At 42.9% G+C, this 21096-nt stretch overlaps 2 protein-coding genes across 10 annotated transcripts in view; one reads left to right on the top strand and one right to left on the bottom strand.

Annotated features, from left to right (window-relative positions):
- Nucleotides 1-17789, bottom strand: part of GEN1 (GEN1 Holliday junction 5' flap endonuclease) — a 31440-nt gene extending 13651 nt beyond the window's left edge. The window contains exons 1-7 of one of the 7 annotated variants that reach the window (XM_039530357.1): nt 17465-17789; nt 16673-16783; nt 15088-15183; nt 10152-10358; nt 8199-8385; nt 6501-6677; nt 1390-1500 (exon numbers count right to left, since the gene is read on the bottom strand). In XM_039530357.1, the coding sequence (XP_039386291.1) occupies nt 1390-1500; nt 6501-6677; nt 8199-8385; nt 10152-10312 (636 nt within the window). In that variant the 5' untranslated portion in view covers nt 10313-10358; nt 15088-15183; nt 16673-16783; nt 17465-17789. Of the gene's footprint in view, nt 1-1389; nt 1501-6500; nt 6678-8198; nt 8386-10151; nt 10359-15087; nt 15184-16672; nt 17153-17464 lie in introns of those variants that run through there. The other 6 variants (XM_039530355.1, XM_039530360.1, XM_039530359.1 and 3 more) reach the window with 6 other exon arrangements.
- The window catches only part of SMC6 (structural maintenance of chromosomes 6), an 84806-nt gene continuing 81332 nt past the window's right edge, over nt 17623-21096 (top strand). For 2 of the 3 annotated variants that reach the window (XM_039530353.1, XM_039530352.1), the window contains exon 1: nt 17623-17776. The gene's annotated coding sequence lies outside the window, so the exon portion shown is untranslated. The remainder of the gene's footprint in view (nt 17777-21096) is intronic. The other variant, XM_039530354.1, reaches the window with a different exon arrangement.

Here is a 21096-nt window from a genome sequence, read left to right as displayed (position 1 = left end):
TTCTGAAGATAATGACAACTATTCATAACACCAGAAAGTCAACAAAACAAAGATTGCTACCTTAAATAGTATCAGAAAACAACCAATGCTCTCTCAAAACTACCATCATTACAATATTAAAGTGACAGGAAATCTTCAGTTAGCTTAAAAAGTATTTTTGCTAAAATTTAGCCATCAATTTTGATTTCCATGGCATCTTGTAAATAGATATATGTTGGGAGAATACTAAAAGAATGATGAGAGAGACATATAGATTTTCAAAACAAATGATGTCCAAGGATTCTTTTTCAAACTTTATATTCCCTGGGTGAGAGAAATAGATTTGGTATTTTCTACCTGAACCTTTCCTGCAGAACATCATTAAATTAAATAGCAAAGTACTTCTACAATCTTTCAGGAAAAAAAAGTTGTGCAGATGGAATAACTAAGTTGAGTGGGGGTGAGAAGCACTGGAAATCCAGGCAATCAGCAAACCCAGTTAGGATAACCATCATAACAATACCAAAAGGAAATATCCAAATTGGCTGCAAGCCTCTTAAATAAAAACAAAACAAAAACAGCATTAACTGCTGCACCAGCTAAACAAAAAAATGCTGAAAAAAGACAGCAGGAAAATATACATCTTCCTCAATATCCAGGATTTCAGGAAGAATTTAAAAAAATTCAGATGCTTCTTGCTTTATATATAATATGGATTTAGCCATCTTACTTATGAAGAGTGGAAAGCATCTTGGAGTGAATTCATTGCAATTTAAAATCCCTACTGTTTACACAAAATTAATATGGAGTTGTCATAAGATTGTAGTATGTCTCCAATGCAATTACAGTGGGTCACCCCTTGTAGACATGGTCATCTGGGAAATATGTTTTGTTTAACTGAATTCTAGATGGAATCTAGTCCAGAATTAGACATAGCACAGAAAGGAAGAACAGAAGTCTTGAAGAACAAATTTACAAGTCAGTGAGAAAGCTGCATGAGAGGAGTCAACTTGAACTACAGCAACTGGGAATTGGAGTACTCAATTGGAGGGGCAGAGACTAGGGAAGACATCCAAGCCAGACTCCCATCGGTTCATCAAAGTTCTAATAGGGTCCTAGTTGCCTATGCCAGCTCTTCCACATATTTGTTGCATGCCATCTAAATTTGTTTTAGCTTCCTTATCTGTAAAATGATAATACTTACCTATCTCACAGAGTTGCAAACGTTAATCTTCAGTACAAAGTATTATGGAAATGTCTTTACAGTAGGAGTTAAGGTACTTTCCTCAGCTAGATGTCTGTAGTCTACCATGCATTTCATATATTTTTATACATGCTCAAATCTTAATTGGTACTGTATGTTCAGAAAAAATAAGTCACAGGAATATGGTAAATAATTAGCTTCCTCACCTTAGGAAGATAATCACAACCAAGAAGAATTGCTAGCCCAATCAGAGACTCTCTGTCACAATGTAGTTTCTCCTTAATAGAGGACATTGTATAGCAGTCAACATGTGGGTCCTGCAAGAAAAATATTACAGCTGGGAATAGTGTAGGCAGGACCACAGGTGACTAGGAAATTGACTTGTTGCTGACAGGTTAACAGCAGTTTGTCCTACTGTTGTTCAACTGCTAGCCTAGAGGAGACCAAGCCATTTGTCATTGTTACACAAAGTATGATTGACATAAATATCATCTTGCATTGAAGACTGACCACATGATTTTAAGAATTGCAGCTTTCAAAATCTACATACAAATGTTACTATTTTTAAGTAAAATAATTAATCAAGGATTAGAAATTTAACCAACATCCTAGGCTTAAAGAATGACAAAAGAACACTCTGAAGCTGCAAAGGATGAATGAACAGGAGGAAGTTGTCTTCTATCAAAGAATCTGAACTTTAAAAACAAAAACAAAAACTTAAAACCCAATTTTCAAACTTTTTAGGCACCTCAACAGATACCTAGACAACTGCAGTAAATACCTATTTTAATGCTGATTTGAACACCTAATTTAAGACATCCCACTTTGAAAACTGGGCTCTAGTTACTCTGTACAAATGTATAGCAAACGAACATAAGCAAATTGCCCTAAAACATTTTCTTTTTTTAACATTATGTGCTCCCAGCTCTGCCTCTTCATTCCATTAGTTCTCAGAAAGATACAAGCACTTTTTTTAGCTGAAAAACAGTTTCTTATACCAGGATACATTTAAATCTTCAATCTTTACTCCATTTGCTACCGCACTTGCTTGATGCCCCAGACCAGGGGTCGGCAACCTTTCAGAAGCGGCGTGCTGAGTCTTCATTCATACACTCTAATTTAAGGTTTCGTGTGTCAGTAATACATTTTAACGTTTTTAGAAGGTCTCTTTCTATAATATATAACTAAACTATTGTTGTACGTAAAGTAAATAAGGCTTTTAAAATGTTTAAGAAGCTTCATTTAAAAGTAAATTAAAATGCAGAGCCCCCCGGACTGGTGGCCAGGACCTGGGCTGTGTGAGTGCCACTGACAATCAGCTCACGCGCCGCCTTTGGCACGTGTGCCAGAGGTTGCCTACCCCTGCCCTAGACTTAGCATAAAGAAATCTCTCTGCATACTGCAGAAGAGTACACAAGAGAGTTATTTGTTCTGCCTTCTCAAATGTATCAAACTACATTCCTCATCATTCATTCATTCATGCATCTCCATAGTCTTCTATCCTGGGCCATTCGCTCTAGCTGGTTCCAGGTATAGCCCATTTTTGCTATCAACCTGAGCCTTGGGGTTCCACTGCAGTGCCTGTCTGGTGATGTTGGTTGGCTGAGCCCCACCTTCTCCTTCTAATTTCTTCCTCTGCTGGAGTTGATAGGTCCTCTCCAAGAGGTGGATGTTACTGATGGTATCTGGCCAGCGGATCTGGAGAATCCTTCTGAGGCAGCTATTAATGAAGGTCTGGATCTTCCTGGTGGTTGTTTTGGTTGTCCTCCAGGTTTCAGCTCCATACAGTAGGACTGATTTCGCCAAAGACAGCTCTCTGGAGCTCCAGATGTTCTTGAGCTGGATGCTACCTAGGTAGGTGAAGGACTGCACTTCTTCCAGGGGCTTCCATTCAGTGTGACTGTGATGGAATTGATCCTAAGGATCTTGGTCTTGTCCTTGTGGATGTTGAGGCCAACCTGTGATGTGGTCTTCTCTTGCATCTGCTGTTGTCCAGGTCATCAAGCTGGGTCCACAATGACCATTGGATTCCATTCGTGGATGTCTTCATAATCCAATCGATGACGAAGAAAGAGAAGTGGTGACAACAAGCATCCTTGTCTGACTCGGTTCGCACCTGGAAGCTGTTTGTGAGCTGCCCTCCGTGGATCACTCTACAGTGTATGCTGTCGTATGAATTCTTGATCAGGTTGACCACCTTTGCTGGGATGCCATGCTTTCTCATAGTCAACAAAGTTGATGAAACCTGCCTGTTCATCTAGCTGCTGTGTGGATCGGGCATCCTTTTCTCTCTCTAAGAGGACGTTGAAGACCCCTCCTGGCACCGACAGGAGTGTGATTCCTCTATAGTTGGCACAGTTGCTGAGGTCTCCTTTCTTGGGGATTTTGATGAGATATCCCTCTTTCCAGTCAGCCGAATCACTTCTTCCCATATCTTCTCAAAGAATTTCCACTGAAGCATCCAGGTCTGCTTTCAGGGCCTCTGCTGGGATATCGCAGGTCCAGCCGCCTTCCTGTTCTTCATCATGGTGATGGCTTTCTCTGATCTCTCTCTGTTGGGTTTATCGCAATTGATTGGGAGGTCCTCGTTTGGCTGGGTCGATGTCTGGTGGATTTGGTGGTGCTGGTCTGTTCAGGAGTTCCTCAAAGTGCTCATCTGTTCATCTGTAGTTCTATTCCTGTTATAGACTTTCCCTGCTTGTCTTTAACGCTGAACTTTCCAGACAGTCGCTATGCTGCCTGCTCTGCTTCTGCTGCCAGTCCATCCACATAATCTCTCTTGTCCTTCCTAATATTGCTCTTCACTGCTCTGTGGGCTTCAGCATACTCTTTTGAGCTTTGGCCTTTGCTGCTCTAGTCCTGCTGTTGTTGACTGCTGCCTTCTTCTTCTTTCTGTCTTCTATCTTTGTCAAGGACTCTGCTGTGATCCATTCTTTCTGCTGGTGTTTCTTAATTCCAAGCACTTCCTGGCATGCTGACCTAAGTGTGTCTCTCACTTTCTGCCATCTGTTGAGTACACTGTCTTCCTCTTCCTCAGACCGATCCTGTAGTACTGAAAACTTATTCTTCAGCGTCAATCCAAAATCTTCCTTGGTTTTATGGTCCTTCAGAAGGTTGAAGTTCTTCTTCAGCTGCAGCTTCAATCTGGCCACCACTAAGTGATGGTCTGCTCCTCTTCTAACTCTAACGTCCTGCAAGGATCTTCTGAACTTCTTGCTAATGCAGACATGGTCGATCTGGTTTTCTGTCATGCCTGCAGGTACTCTTGTGGATCAGGAAAGATGCTGCCTCCTATGACCAGGTTGTTAAGTGCACACAGATCCACAAATCTCTCTCCATTCTCACTCATCTCTCCCAGGTGGGTCCCCATGACTTGTTCGTAGTTCGTATCCTGTGTGATCAGGTCCAATTTTGGCATTAAAGTCTCCCATAAGGATGGTAATGTCTTTGTCTGGGAGAGTCTCTACTATTTTCTGGAGTCTGTTGTAAAAGTAGTCTTTGTCCTCCTCTTCACTGTCATTGGTTGGAGCGTAGCACTGAACAACGTTCATCTTAATCCTCTTCATTTTAGTTCTGAAGGATGCTGTGATGATCCTGGGACCATGTGCCTCCCAACCAATCAGTGCTCTCTGTGCCTGTTTGGACATCATGAAGCCTACTCCCTGTGTGCTCTTCATGTCCTGAATACAGCAACAGCTCTCCTGTCAACAGTCGTCTCTGTCCATCTTGCGTCCATCTTGTCTCGCTAATGCCTAGTAGGGTCAGGTTGTTGCTCCTCATCTCTGCTGTAACCTCATGGTCCTCACATTCCATGTGCCGATGGTAATCCTCCTGGTTGTAAGAAGGGTGATCGGCTTAGTGGCTTCCTCGTGGCTTTCACCACCCAGCGTCATGCATCTTCGAGTTGAAGACCCTTCTTTTTCTAGGCTAAAAGTCTCTGTTAACTCTATTGTTGGCGTTTCTGTAGCAAGCTGATTTTTACAGGGTGGAGTTGCTAGCCCCACGCCCAACCCTCCTCCTTTACCCTGACTTGGGACAGGCAGATGGCCCCAAAGGACCTCTCTGGTGGAGTTAACGACATTCCTAATGCATCTATAATTTTAACCAGGGTGATCTGCTTTATTGGATATGTTCATTTTTGGACTGGTCATTCTATAGCTTATTATTCAGATGTACAAGACATGGTGTCAACAGTGCTTGATTTGAGGAGCAGCCATCATTATCAAGTGTGAAAGTGTTACATATTTTAATGTGTAAGTAAGATGCAAATAAGTGAATTTGCATTTATTTAACCCCTAGACCTGTTGCTTCTATAAGCACACAACTGTCAGTACAGGGCTGTGTCCTGTAGAAAATTTACAGCTTTAAGTCACATAAGAATTCATGTAATAGAAAACCTAAACAGACAGCAGCTAATTTCATGTTTGTTATTCAACTCAGCTGTTTTTCTTATTCACTCAGTGCTTGAACACTAATGAATCAAGTGAAGCAAATCTGCTGTATAAAAACAGAGATTTTAAGCAAGACCATATACAGGAAGACAAAAGTATGATACTATTAGTGATGTTAATATAGTATTTAGCCTGTATATTTGCCTGAAATAAAATTTTGAGTTTTGTTTGCCTGTTTGACTTTTGATATTTTTACTAATATGTGTGAACAAAGACATTGTGTTGCATTTGCCCACAACCAGATGGGGTTTATAGCACAATGAGAAAAGATAAGGAAGTGAGTTAAAGTGTTGCAGGTTTTGGTGGGAGTTTAATATATATGACTGCCTCAACTTCTATCGCAAGGCAAGGCCAAGCAACCAGTTGGGAGGGGCAAGGAGGGGCGGCATAAGAAACACTAAAAAGCGAAAGAAATGGTGACTCTGGCCAAAACACAACCTCACTTCCTACCCCTCTGATGAGGCACAAAAGAGGTGGTACCAAAGCCCCCAAGACTCACGATCCTCCAAAACAGAGCATGACCATAAATTGTAAGGGGTGGGACCAGGGGTGTGTACTACAGATATAATTAAGCTTGCTAAGGAGGAAGAGGTGGGAAAAAGGAACGAGGAAAAGCTCTGCAGTGTACAGAGCTCTGGATATGCTTGCTTGATTAATCCCATTAAATAGTGCATTGCCTGCACTTCGGACTCTGGTCTTCTGCTTTCTGTCTGTCTGACAAGAACCAAGGCAGGGGTGAGGGAGAAGCCCTAACAGATACCATAAATATTTTGAACAATTAACCAGGTGCTTCACATTTATTTGAGCAATATAATGAGTGTGAAGTAGTCTGAAGGAAAAAAGACTTCAAAAACCTAACACACTACCTTTGCATTCATGGTGAAATTCCTATAAACTGTCTGAGCTCCATACAAGAAAGCATCTCCATCATTGGTGATGCAGCCATCCACATATCCATTTGCATTCAGGTAAGCACACATCGCCTCTGCTTCACCAGCTGCTTGAACCCAAGGTAATCCTAAACACTCCAACATTTCAAGGCACTAAAGAAAACAAAAATATTCAAGAGAAGACAGGGATTGAATCTTCAATTATCCCTTTTTACAATTAACCATTTTTTCTAAACAGTCCTCAAGGTCATGTGTATGTCTGCATTGGCCTTTATTATTATTATCAGTGTAGTACTATCATTGTATGTGTCACTTTACAATACATATGGCATTGCAAACAAAGACTAGATCCCCGACTGAACTAACTTATAATTTATAGTGAGTAGGGACATGGTTATGTTCAGTTTCACAGTACTAAACATACACTGTCAAAACACTTCGCATATCAGATAGGCTCATCAGATTTTTGAAGGAGAGGCTGGAGGATTGGCATACATTGCTTAGGAGGCTTCTGTGCAGAAAGGAGGCACAGAAATAGACAGTGAGTGAAGCTTGGGTGGAACATAGGCAAGACAAAGTATGAACAGGACTTCTTAAACTTTCATCATGGATCACACCTTAATGAAGTGCCTCAGGGATCCATGCCCCCTCCCATTGCTACCCCCTAATGCTTGCCCAGGCTTTTATATGCAGAAAAACAGTTGCTGTAGCACAGACAGGCCATGGAATTTTTATAGCATGTTGGGGGGAGGGAGGGAAGGCTCAGAAAGAAAAAGGTTGAGAATCCCTGCTTTAGAGACATATACACAGGTCTACACAACACTAATATGTTTATTAGGTAAGTAATCAAAATATAAAAACAAAAAGACTTATGAGGAATTAGATGGCTTGAGAGATTGGTAATGAGATACAGAGCCTTTTTCCTCATAATCACTAGTCTTAATCCAGCACAGATCAGTAATGAACAGACAGACTTGTCATGCAACAGCTGTTAGAAGAACAACTAGAATTTCTATCTGCTTTCAAATGGATGGGTATCCTGATGCCAAAATCACCAGGACAATAGTCCACCTTCTTTCCAGCATCAGCAAAGAGATTAAGGAATGGAACAGAGCAAGTCAGGTTTAAGGCGCATCCAAGGAACGGTGAAGAGAGCTTGTACTAACACTATCTGTGTAATGCCTATTGTGCACTTAGCCAGCATTGTCAACCTAGAACTATTAACAGGCACTATATTCACTTACGATTTATTGTCAATATGTATACCTTGGGAGTTTAATAAAAGTGTATTGGAATTTACATAGATAGGAGAGACTACTAAGTTTGTAGACTCCAAAATGTGCATAATAATTTTTACGTGCTAATTCAAATGATCATTCTGCTCTGAGTGACATCGTTGTGCTCAATGCTGTACAGTACATATGGGAACACACTGCCCCAAGAAGTTTATATGAACTTCACAAAAAAAGCGGGTTCATAAACTCTTAATACAGAAAATTACAGGACTAATATCCAATCTCAAAGTGATGCAAATTTTTTAGGGGGCAGAATCTCATTGAAAAATCTGTCTGGAGTAATTTGTGTGTGTCAGATTTATTGTAAATTCTCACTTTTTTTTCCCTCTCCCTCTCCATTCTCTAATACAACAAATAATGAAATTCCTCTATCACTCACCTCTCTTAAAACTGATTTAAAATAGGATCTCCCTGTTTTTGCAGCTCTAGGTTTTTTCGAAGATCCATAGCGGAGCTCATTCCTCTTACTCATTGTTTCTGCTTTCAGCTTTGGGGCATCCCCCTCCATCACAAACACCAATTTGATCTCCATTGAGGTTAAAGAAGAGATTCGAAAAAATAGATTCCTGCATTAACAAAGTAAATAAACAATTTCACTGAAAAATGAAGTTATAAATTAAGTCTCATGACAACTGATGTGTATACCCTAAATGGAAATTTCATGTTGGTCAGAACTTCATAATGAAATGTACACGGTTTCAAACCAAGGAACAAAAACAGCAAAAGAAACACCGTAAGGACAATTGGATTATAGCCCTAACCCAAATGCTCCTCCATCCACCCAAAAAGAGTCTATAGCTACCATTTGGAAAACATACACAAACATCATAAAAAATTTCAGACCATTTTGTATTGCAAGTCTTTGTACAGGTACGTAACTATAGAGAGGAAAGATGTTCATTTTTCTGTGGACTTATTGCTCAGAAGAACTTTAATACCTTTTCATGAATTCTGTATTATAGGAATATATTCTTGTTCAGCCTTCCAAAACTGTCATGAAATTTACCAGCTCATGAACAAGATCTGCTCCCAGACCTACCTCCATACTGATGATAAAGGGAAATTGGAAGGAGGGAAACAGACATCCTGTTAAATCCAAGGTTAAAATGTTGAGAATACCTCAGATGCTATGGTGACCAGTGTGATATAAAACTCAGATACATTAGAAATAACACTATTTTTAACATACTGATTTATATATTTCTTGTGGGCAAAAAGAATGTTGAATCTTTCATAACCACAATTTTTCCTACGACAGTAATACTGAGTTGACACAAAGACAATACATTTTTGCCATAATCCATTGAGCTGACATTCGAAAGCAGTAGAACAAACATTCAAATGTGTTAGATTGATTTAGAAAGACTACTGCTTAAAAATATTTTAGTTAATATACTACTACTGAGGGGAGATGAACTGACATTTCTGGAGGCTGAAACCCTGTTTATGTACAGAACAAATATAATACAATCAGTTTCATGTAAGTTTCCCTAAAATGGCTTAGCAATGTACTTTTAATCCTGTCCCCATGAAAGCTTGTCTACAGTGGTGAAATAATTTATTCTCCAGATCCATTCAGCTTTTGGTCACTCTGCTGAAAGTTCTTAAAAGGGTGCCAGTTAGGGTGATCTGTGTGATGTGGATATCTCCATTAGAAAACTGACTGATATTTCCACTCCACTGCGATCAGAGTAACAACTTTCTGTTACTACTAACATGATTAGTAACTAACAGATTTGAATCAGTGCCCCCATACTAGACAATTTTTTAATTAACTGCTGATTGGCTAAGGCTGCATTTTTGAAAGTGGTCAGCTATCTTGGGTCCCTAATATGAGACATTTTAGATGCTATCAGAAAAAGGGACGCATCCAGAATTTCAGTTGAAGTCAATTGGCGCTGTGGATTCTTACAACTTCAAAAAATCATCCACTCTTGAGCTGGGGACTCAAAAGCCACTGGTCACTTTTAATAGTAAAATTCTAGTTGTCTATAGCTCCACATGTCCTCTTTTCAGTCCTGTTTGCACAAGTCAATACTTTGGAGTTACAGTCACTTTGATTAGTTTGTTCTTTGAACAAGCATCAGACACATCAACCAAATATGCACATACTCCTCAAGGCACTTCATAATGGCTCATGCAGAATGATCGGCACACACTGAGTAAGTGGTTAAAACTATATGGTAATATGGACTACCATGGATTTTGGAAGTACCTTGGCATAACTCTGGGAGTAAAGCACCAAACGAGCAAACTATATCATACAGATTCAAACACTTACCGGTTACAGTTACCCACCCAAAAAAAGAAGAAGAAAAAATAGATACTGTACCTAAGATGAGGCTTGGTGACTACTCCAATCATCTTTTTAACAGTCTGTGCCTCACACACCCATAGACTTAAATCAACAGCAAGGGTTTTCCCCCTGAGACTGCTCAGATGAACATGTTCTTTCACAGGCTCCAGGATCTGCCATAGATTAGTCACTCCCATTGTCCTAAATTCTGCTTTGCCAATATGAGGGCATCAGCTGTAAAGACTGATTAAAACAAAAGTTCACAGCTCAGAATATGGAATGTGGCAAGTAAGTGCTCTAAGTACTTCTAAAAATAAATGTTAATGACTAAGAGAATGACACAATCAAGCCATCCAAACATTTAGAGACTTAAGTTTATAGACCACTTGTTTAATGGATGAGCTTCTTGTAGGATAACTTGTACTATAAACAGGCTACAGTCCTGTCTGAACCGAATGGTAAAAGTGTCTAGTTTAAGAAATCACTTTCATCTACATCTTAAGTGCCTTTTTCTCACTTTCCATGACAACTGAACATCTACTGCCCCAATCCTTTCTCACAGAAAATTCAGATTTCTATGAATAAACATATTTCTGTTCAACTACAAGAAAAGAGCACAGATACATGCCATTGTGTCTTTCTATCCAAAAGTGAAGGTGAGACTTTGAAATTCATACTCCTTTATTTCTTCTTGAAGTTAACATCTGAGAATTACTTTTATGGAAATAGTGCTTTTTGTCCGCAACCAGAAAGACACTGGGACAGATCCTCAGCTGGTGGAAGTGATCACAGCTCCACACTGGAGCTATGATCATTTATACCAGCTGAGGATCTACCCCAGTATATTAAGTGGGGTACATTCCTTTTGACTCTCTCTCTCTGCTTATAACTCTAAATTTATAGAATCATAGAATATCAGGGCTGGAAGGGACCTCAGGAAATTCTCCCTTTCCTGAACCCTCCCTCATCCCTTCCTGTTATCAGATTTCCTTTTCTTCCTGTTTTCTCCTCCTCTTTCCCATCCCTTTGCTCACTCCTCTCCCCTTCAGCCTTGACTGACCTTCCTTTCCAGTGCTGTTCTCACTTTCACCCCTTGCCACTCTTAAAATATCAGCCTTTTGCCTATACCGTGCTTGTTTGCTACTGTCCATTTCTTCACCTCAATGCCAATCTATTAGTCTTGGGAGGAGAAGGAATACATTTTCCTTATGCTTATTTCTCTACATTTCAATATGAAATAAAAAAAATTATATTTAAGTCTAAAATCACTTTTGTTAATGGTTTATGAATGACTATTTTACTTTTGAAATAAAGAAAATCTCTCATAGAAATGACACAGCAGTCAGGTTACATGGTCACATTATGAAAAACGATTGTGCTTAAAGAGTTTTACACTTTGGAGCAAATCGTGACCTTGTAGGTAAAAAATTTATCAAATAGGAGGACAACCATGGAGGCACTGCATTTAACCATGGAGAAGTTTGGATACAGATGAGGAATGCTGCCATCTAGGGGCCTGTTGAGCATGTGACTTTCACAGAAAAGGGGTATCAGAGAAACTGTTAATGCAACACTAACATATGAGTATAAAGCCCTGGGATTCAGCTAATTGATCAGTCATGTCTCTTGCTCTCATTGCATGAATTACAAGTTGTTCTAATTGATGGGCTTCTTACTACTGGTTTTCAGGGGTTACATTCTCCCAGTAGATGGTCCATGCTTTGGAATTTGCAGCACCTAAATCTGTATTAATTCACTCAAATAAGTGGCCTGATTTTCAGAAGTGCAGAGCACATACAGTTTCCTTTGAACTGAAGCAGGTTTCTGGGGAAATCACTCACAGCTCTGGGTGGTTAAGCTCCTTTGTTCCCCTGCCTCAATCAGGTCACTTAATCAGACTCTCACCTTTAAGAATCCAAGCTTGGAAATATTACCCTGTTTGACCTTTGAAAGATTTCTGCTTTAGTGTATTACTGGATATTGATACTTTTGCTGTTGAGCAAAGGGTTTCTCTGCTGGCGTTTGAAGCCCAAAGGCCGCTGTTTCTTTTCAGAAACATAATGGTAAGGTGACCCGTTGCTTTGCAGTGGGAGTCAATATAATTTTTCAAACAGATACATCAAGAGAAAAAGCACATGCCTGATAAATTGTAGTATTGCACCTGCAAAGAAAACTATCCCCCTTAGCAACAATGTAGGTTTCCTTTTCTCTAAGGACTTGAGAGCTTCAGGAGACAAGCACTTAATTAAGCAAGCTTCTAAATGCTGGGAAATCCCAGAAGTTAGTTAATTAGCTGATAAAAAGCTGATGACGTATTAACCATTTTTGTGCCCTATGGACATTTGGAGAGCATCTAGTAATACAAGTCAAATACATTGGCATGGCTATGCTTCTGAAGTTTTGTATACCAGAACAGGCATTGAAATTAAGAAATTAAGTGGCGCTATCTGAGTGCAAATCTGGAAAAAAAAAAGTATGTGTTGGGCTACCTCTTGCACTGTAAGAAAACTGATGTTGTGAGCAGCACAGACAAGAGACTAGAAACGGGAAGCTGACATTTTCCTCACTCTAGTTGCTGTGTTTACCCTGACACCCGGGGCTGGCCTGTGCTAGCCAACTGGAGGTGCGGAGCTGTTCCACTACTGTGTAGACTTCAGGGCTTGGGCTGGAACCCAAGCTCTGGGATCCTCCCACCTTGCAAGATCCTAGCACCAAGACTCCAACCCAAGCCCAGAAGTCTACACAGCAATGAAAGAATCCTGCAGCCCAAGATCGAGTGGCCAGTACAGGGCAGTGGCGGGTGTCTAGCTGCTGTGTAGCCATAACCTCAGAGATGCTTGTTAGGATATAGCTATTCAGGCCTGTCTGCAAAGGCCTATACTTTAAGAGTTTAGGTGCATTCTTATCACTTAGCTAGTTATAGAGGTATAAAAGAAAGAATCAAAATCACTGTCTGCCAGTGTAAGGGCCTTCTCGTACTGTGACAGTCTGAGGCTTGGCTCTTAGGCTAAGGCCTTCTGCTAAGCAGCAGAGGCAGCCATAAATGGGGAAGTGTATGGTCACATCCTCACATTCCAAACTAGTTACATTGAAATAAGGTGCTATTGGGCTGTTAGGAATATCAGGACAGGATTGTATTCCTATCACCTCCAGAGAAAGGGAAGAGCCTAGAAAATGTAAAAGGAAACTTAGTTGATAGCATCCTGTCTGGCAAGAACTCATTTATCAATAGCTGGGATGTGAAATCCTCATTTCTGTATTGTTCTATCACTGTAGTCTCCACTTCCCTATTGTTTGTCTGTATAATCTCTGTCTGGTTCTGTAATTTTCTGTCTGCTGTATAATTAATTTTGTTGGGTGTAAACCAATTAAGGTGGTGGGATATAACTGGTTAAATAACCATGTTACAGTATGTTAGGATTGGTTAGTTAAATTTCAGTAAAATGATTGGCTAAGGTATAGCTAAGCAGAACTCAAGTTTTACTATATAGTCTGCAGTCAATCAGGAAGTAAAGGGGAAATGGGAAGAGGGACTGAGGGTGGTGGAATTGGGATCATGTTTTGCTGGGGGGGGATGGGAACAGGAAAAGGGACACAGGCAAGGTTCTGTGGTGTCAGAGCTGGGAAGGGGAACACTAAGGAAGGAAACTGAAATCATGCTTGCTGGAAGTTCACCCAAATAAACATCAAATTGTTTGCATCTTCGGGTATTGTTGCTCTCTGTTCATGCGAGAAGGACCAGGGAAGTGAGAAGGTGAAGGAATAAACCCCCTAACAATGCTCATTTGCTAAGTAGCAGCCTCAACAGAATATATTTAGATAAATGATGCTTTAAAACTACACAGAAGTATTCTTTTTTGCCACAGTAATACTTTAATATTTCCAATTGTTACCTTTAAAAGATAGAAAGCCTTGAATAGAACATTCTGCAGGGGGGAAATTAACTTTCTTACCACCTAACTGGGACTTCCAGCTTTTTGGGACGTGAATGAGACAACACTTTGCAAAAAGCCCTTTTGATGTTACCATTTGTTGCCTATAAATCAGTCTATGTTTCTTATATAGCTTCCTATAACCTGTGTGTTAATTGGTTTATTAGTACCATGACGACATAGCACATCTGTATTAATGCACAGGGAGGATAAATGCATCAAAAAGTATTTCTAATTCCATAAACATGCAAAAGTAGCTATATAGACAAAAATGTGGCTAAGGCAACTTACAAAATGAAAAATAAGTCAATGTTTCTCAACACCATGGTAAAATATTAATTTATAACTACGGAAGTGATTTTTTCCTTTCCATGATGCAAACAAAGTATATTAGTTGCTGAAGGAGGTAGACATGCCATAATACATTTTAGAAGTTCTTTTATTTTTGTCATTTAAATGATTTAGGTGCTAATCCAGTTTGCAGAAATCTGTACTGTCTTGAATGGGGCTCTTTGCAAAAACCCATCTGAACAGATTTTATTTCAGGGGCCTTAGTTATACCAAATCTCCCATCCCACCTTCTATATTTTAGAGAAGGTAAAATCTTCACAGTGGGACCTTATTTTTCTCTAAGTCTGTAAATCACCCTAAAACACTGTTGATGTTATTACAAAAATAACAAAATTTAGGGAGTTGATCTGGCTTCCACAAAGTGAACTGCAATACAGTCACTGGCATCAGGTCCAGGATAAACCAGCCTTTAAAAATTTAGAGCCAGTAAGTCTATAAACAATGAACATTTTACATGATTACAATTAACTCAACAAAAACAAAAGGAGTATTTAAAATGAGTAAATGAATTTACAGTTGATGACTGTTAATGGTTTGCTTCAGACAAGTCATCTGACTATGCAAATTTATCCAAGAAATCTTGGCCAATGCACGTCAATTCTGCCCTGCAGTTCCCCTGCCCTTCCCATACTAAGATCTCCCCAGACAGGAGAAGTCTGCAATTACTTCTTCTAAACTACAATCCTCACCAGTATTCCAAGTCCTGAGATCACATCACACAGCTTTGCTAACACACCTAAGCTCCCAAAGTGCATCACCCACTACTATTCCATTTGTGGGATACCCTTTTGTTTTCAATGGGACAAAAGAGAGTGAAAAAGTTTTATGAAATGAAACAAAACACATTCTATGCATTTTAGTCTTACTCTTCAAATATAAAAAGACATGTTGCACAAGATTAAATACTTGCAATTCTTTCTGTAAGTAAGTAAAACAAGAATAAAACCATTAAGTCCCCAAGCTTCTAGCTGGTTAGGCTGCATGCAATGCTGCATCTGCCCTTAGTTAAAATACCAATACTTTTACCAATCCATGTGTATTCTCAGCATTAGGGGACTTTGGAGGGGGGAAGGGAAGAGAACCACTAAAATCCTGAACCCATTGTGGGCATAGGCATTGAGTTTCTCTTTTCCCCTGGGGTGCTCCACCTCCACTCTGCGGGCCCCCTCTTTACCCCATTCCTTCAGGCCCTGCCCTTACTCCGCTTCTTCCTCACCTACTCACTGCCCTCCCCAGACCCCTGCCCCAGCCTACAATCAGCTGTTTTGGGGTGCCACCAAACAGCTGTGGCTGGTGGGTGCTGAGCACCCACTATTTTTTTTCCTGCAGGTGCCCCAGCCCCAGAGCACCCACAGAGTCAGCACCTATGATTGTGGGTACTAGGACGGCCAACCCAGAACTAAAGGTCTATCCACTCACCCAGGCCACAACTAAATTCTTGGGGCAACAAATGAACAAACAAAAATGGAGGGAGGGTCAAAGGTTAAAAAGCAGGGAACTAGAACAGGAAATAGAGCAGGGAACACTCAACAATGCACACTGCTCCTGAAAAACATCCAGGGAGCCAGTGGACACTGCCCAAGGAACTTTGTTCAGAGGTATGAGACAAGGGACCAGAAATAAACCCATCACCGAGACACACCCCCCTCCAGCTTCCTCCTCCTGGTGTGACGGATGCTCATCTTGACCAGTGCCAGGAGGTTGACAAAGAGCTCTTGTGACTTTGTGGGGATATGGAGGTAAATGAGGTGTGGGGAAAAGTACACCCAGAACCTCAGTAGGAGGTTTATCAGGTTGCAGCACCTCAAGACCACTGGAGTAGAGTATCCCAAACTGGGAGAGGAGCTGTGGCTCCAGGGGCAGGGGAACATGGACAGGGGTAAGAGGCCCAAGGCTGGGGCTGCAGCTGGGGGCTGGCAACCAAGCCTGCAGCAGGGTGTGGAGCCATGGATGGGGCCGGGGCCAGGTGCAGAGCTAGGGACGGGGCTGGGCTGGTGGTGCTCCTGCCAACCTCCCTGCCCCCCATGGGGGCTGGTCTGGGCCCTGCTGCACCCCCCAAATGTTCCTTTGCACCCCCTAAGGGGGTGCATCCCACAGATTTGGGGATCTCTGCTTTATGCAGATGTGCACCGCAGTCTCCCTCTTACTACAGAAAGGACAAGTGTTAGGGAATTCTGTGAACTGCACCAGATACATGTGCCTGTGCTCCCGGCTCCATAGAGGAGCTGTCAATTAATATCCCTGGTGGTCCACCACTAAACCCCTGCAACTCACTCCTGATACGAGGTCCTTAGGGGACTACAGGCTGTGCTGTATCCAGGGCTCCTGTACTGGTTTCTGGGGTGCAATGGCAACAGGGTGGGGAAGAGGAGAACTGCAGTGTGGCTGGGGGAGAAGGGAGACAAACAAAGAGCCAGGGCTGGAATTCAGGTCCCCACCGTGGGAAGCAGGTAACAGCCTTGATAGGGTCTGAATACAAACACACATCCCCAGGACGCCAAGCAGGAGCAACTGGCATACAACACGGGGCTGGATAGTTTAGCGAGCCCGGGATGTGACATGGGTGGCAGGAGAGTGAGTGTGAGAGGGCGGGGGGGAACCGCGCCGGGGGACGGAGCGGACTAGTGGGAGCGGACGCGGAGAGGAGGGAGCAGCCCAGGCGGGGTGGAGGTTAGGAACCGGACTCGGGGGGTGGGGGAGAGGGGTCACAGGAGGGAGCAGCCCAGGCGGGGTGGAGGGTGGGAACCGAACTCGGGGGGTGGGGGAGAGGGGTCACAGGAGGGAACAGCCCAGGCGGGGTGGAGGTTGGGAACTGAACTCGGGGGGCGGGGGGAGGGGGGTCACAGGAGGGAACAGCCCAGGCGGGGTGGAGGTTGGGAACCGGACTCTGGGGGGGGGGGGGGTCACAGGAGGGACCACCCCAGGCGGGGTGGAGGTTGGGAACCGAACTCGGGGGGTGGGGGAGAGGGGTCACAGGAGGGAACAGCCCTGGCGGGGTGGAGGTTGGGAACCGGACTCGGGGGAGGGTCACAGGAGGGAACAGCCCAGGCGGGGTAGGATCCGAACCAGTACACAGGGGATCCCGCCAGCGGCGCCACGGCGTCCCACTCTATCACTCAGCCCCGGCCTCGGCGTCAGATTCGTATTTGGCGCGGGAGCCTCCCGGAAGTGGCTGCGCCTCCGCAAGATGGCGGGGCGCGCCAGCGCTCGGGCCGCGCGTGCCCACGCAGGGGCGGGGTCCCGGGGCGCCTGCTTCCGTTTCCGGCCGGTGCTTGCCGCCGGGAGTCGAACGCTGGCGCTCGGAGCGGGTTTAAAATCTCAACGGCTCATAACGATAGTGGCTGTTCCGTCTCCGCAGTCCCTCCCACCTCCCGCGAGGTAAGAGGCGCGGCTGGAGTCTCTTCTCTTCTCCTCGCCGCGTGCGCGGGCCGGGCGGGTGCTCAGGCATAGCAATTAGCGCCGGCAAATCGCCCTGCCTTTATGGGGGGGTCGCCTGAGTCGTCCCCCCTCCTCCCCCCCGGGCAGCGCGTTAGGATGACGTCCCTGGTGGCCAGGCTACCATGTCCCCCAGGGCCATGTTACCGAAATGTGGGTCCGCCTAGCTGAGAGCCAATGACAGCCAGGCAGGGGTAAGGGAAGGTTGCTTTATTCTGCAGAAGAAAGGAGAGTTTTGTACCCAGGGGCGGCTCTAGCAATTGCGCCGCCCCAAGGTGGGACGTGCTCTGGCGGTAGCCAGTCCCGCAGCTCCCGTGGACCTCCTGCAGACGTGCCTGCGGAGGGTCTGCTGCTCCCGCGGCTCCAGTGGAGCATCCGCAGGCGTGCCTGCAGAAGATCCACCCGAGCTGCGGGACCAGCGGACCCTCCGCAGGCAAGCCTGCGGGAGGTCCACCGGAGCTGCCTGCCGCCCTCCCGCCGGCATGCCGCCCCAAGCACATGCTTGGCGCACTGGGGTCTAGAGCCGGACCTGTTTGTACCTTGGTACAAAAAAACTCTACTCCATACAAAAACCAAGAATCTTTTATACACACTCACACACAGGTTTCGGTCGTGTTAGCATTTGGTTGGTGGTTAGCAGACCCTGCGCTTCTGCAATCTGCTCAGCAAAAACCAGCTTAGGACCAGCTTCAACTGCCTCAAGACCGATAAGGGAAGACGGTTCAAAAGTTCAGGCTACTGTGTCCGTGAGGTGTCCAATTTCCCCTAATGGTTGCCAGCTATTATAAGGCTACTAGCTGTTAGGGGGTCGCTGCTGACTGTCACAGTCACACTAATGTGGCTCTTCCGAGTGCATCAGAAACTGTTGCGTTGGATTGTATCCCAGTTGCCAGTAAACTAGATCCTGGTTTTCGTGAGCTCTGGGTGCCAAGGACCCCATTGCACTCGGCGCTGGCCAAATACAGAACAAGACAGCCCCTGCCCCTGCCCCTGCCCCGAAGAGCTGACTAGGCAAAACAGGCAGACTCCATGCTTCCAAGGCTAGAAGTGACCACGGTGATCGTAACACATGACTGCCTGCAACTAATGCCCGTTTCAGGTAGAACTTATCTTTAGCAAAACATCCAGTCTTGATTTCAGAGCTGTCAGTGATAGAGACAGCAAAGAGTCCTGTGGCACTGTATAGACTAACACATATTGGAGCATAAGCTTTTGTGGGTGAATATCCACTTCATCAGATGCATGCGCCATGACCCTTGTACATTGATCCAATGGTTAATTACTCTCACTATTAAACATTTATGTTCTATTTCCAGCTTAAATTTATCTGGCTTCAATTTCCACCCATTGGATTGTGTTCTATTTTTCTGTGCTAGACTGAAGAGCCCATTATTGAAAAATTCCAGTGTAAGCAGCATAGAGTCCTGTGGCACCTTATAGACTAACAAACATATTGGAGCGTGAGCTTTCGTGGGTGAATACCCGCTTTGTCAGATGCACGTAGTGGAAATTTCCAGAGGCCTCTGGTAGGGGTCCCTAGCGCTCCCAGCCTTCCCTGCAGCTGTCCAGCGGCTTCCCATTTTGTCATGGATATTTTTAGTATTTTCCATGAATTTTTCTTTATTGCCCATGATCTGTCTGTGACGTTTACTAAAAATATTCATGACAAAATCTTGGCCTTAATTATCATTTATGCAGTGTATACCACAACACCAGTTTAACTATAAATTCCTTTATTAAATCCAAAGGCCAAATAATATTTATACAGTTGCTCTAAACATGACTAAAAAGTCAAAATAATAAGTAATTTACTACCAAATAGTAATATAAAACATTTATAAACATTTGATCAAGATATTTACAAACGGGCTAAACTAGGAGTGCTTGGACCATATTGGTCAGATTCATCTTGGTCAGGCAGGTATTAGCAATGAACCCTTACTTTTTAATACCCTTTAACAAACAAATGATGTTACTGCCAATTATCTACTTCATCTAAAAACAATTTGAGACAATTCACCTTTATTTCCAGTCTTCCCAAGGCCTTTCCTCCTTATCTCTTTGCTCTTTCTTGCTGATCAACAGTTTTTCCCTTGCATCTGGGTTCTCCTAGACCCTAACTTTTGAAATAACAGTGGTATGTGTTTTTCTTTACAGCACATATTTCTTTAACCAAACTTAAGTTAACTCTAATTCTCTAATATATTCTACACAACATCTAAAACCTGTATCAGGTTCATTTCAGAAATCTATGAAAGGGGGACTTTGTCTCAGCAATGACAAAGAAAGCCCACCTTACTGATAGCAGGTGAGGTGATTTTACCGTTTTCTGCCTTTATCTGTTGTCTTATCTCTCTCCAGTCAAACAGGAAGTAGGATGGAACAGATGTAACCCTGGTGTAAGGCCTCCTTGATTCTGGTTTTTTTTTTTTTTTTGTCCTTAGGCTGTGTGTAACTATGGCTTTCAGCATAGCCTCTGCGTTATCTGTGTCTTTAATGGTCAGATGGACAGAGCCACTTGTATGCACTTGGGATTTCTCTTTCTTGAGCCTCATGTGCTGAGTAACTTCACTTGCTCTGTTAACTTTGGATATGTTAAATTCTTTAAGACCGGTAATTTTGTATTTTTTTTAAAATCTAAAACTCCTCATTGTCTGCCAGGTAGTACTTTATCCTGTAGAGGTGAGTACTGAGTGTTCTTAACACCTGTTGACTTTAGTGTTCAGGGCTTCTAAGCACCTTGCACAAGGTGTTTAGCAATTTGTAGAATTGTGCCCTTCCTGTAAGTACATGAAAGGTATTTTTCAAGTAAATCCTGTGGCATACAAAGTTGAGATCTTGAGTAGAAGAACTTAACCGGTTAGAAATCTTTTAACACTGGAGAATTATTTTGAAACTGTTGACATTTCTGTTGACATTTCTGGATCCTGCAAGGACTTCTGCACAGGCTTAGTTTTACTTACTGGGCAGACCCACTGAAGTTAGGGGGAATGCTTAGATATGTACAATTAAATATGTGCATGAGTGTTTGCATGATTGAAGCTTTATTGTTCCTTTTTGATGCAGAAGTGTGCTTCCCCCCCATGCTTTGTGTAGTGCTAACCATACTTTGTACTGGAATTTATTTATTTCTAGAGTACCAATGTGTACTTGGTTAGTGTCATAACCAAACCTCTTAAGTTGAATAGGAGCTATCCATTTATAGTCCAATTTTCATCATTACCATAATTGTACCAGCACTGATGCCTCTCTGTTGGGTTTGC

The sequence above is a fragment of the Mauremys reevesii genome, linkage group 3 (assembly GCF_016161935.1).
Source record: "Mauremys reevesii isolate NIE-2019 linkage group 3, ASM1616193v1, whole genome shotgun sequence".
NCBI classification, from domain to species: domain Eukaryota; kingdom Metazoa; phylum Chordata; order Testudines; family Geoemydidae; genus Mauremys; species Mauremys reevesii.
This window is presented reverse-complemented; position numbering and strand designations above follow the sequence as displayed.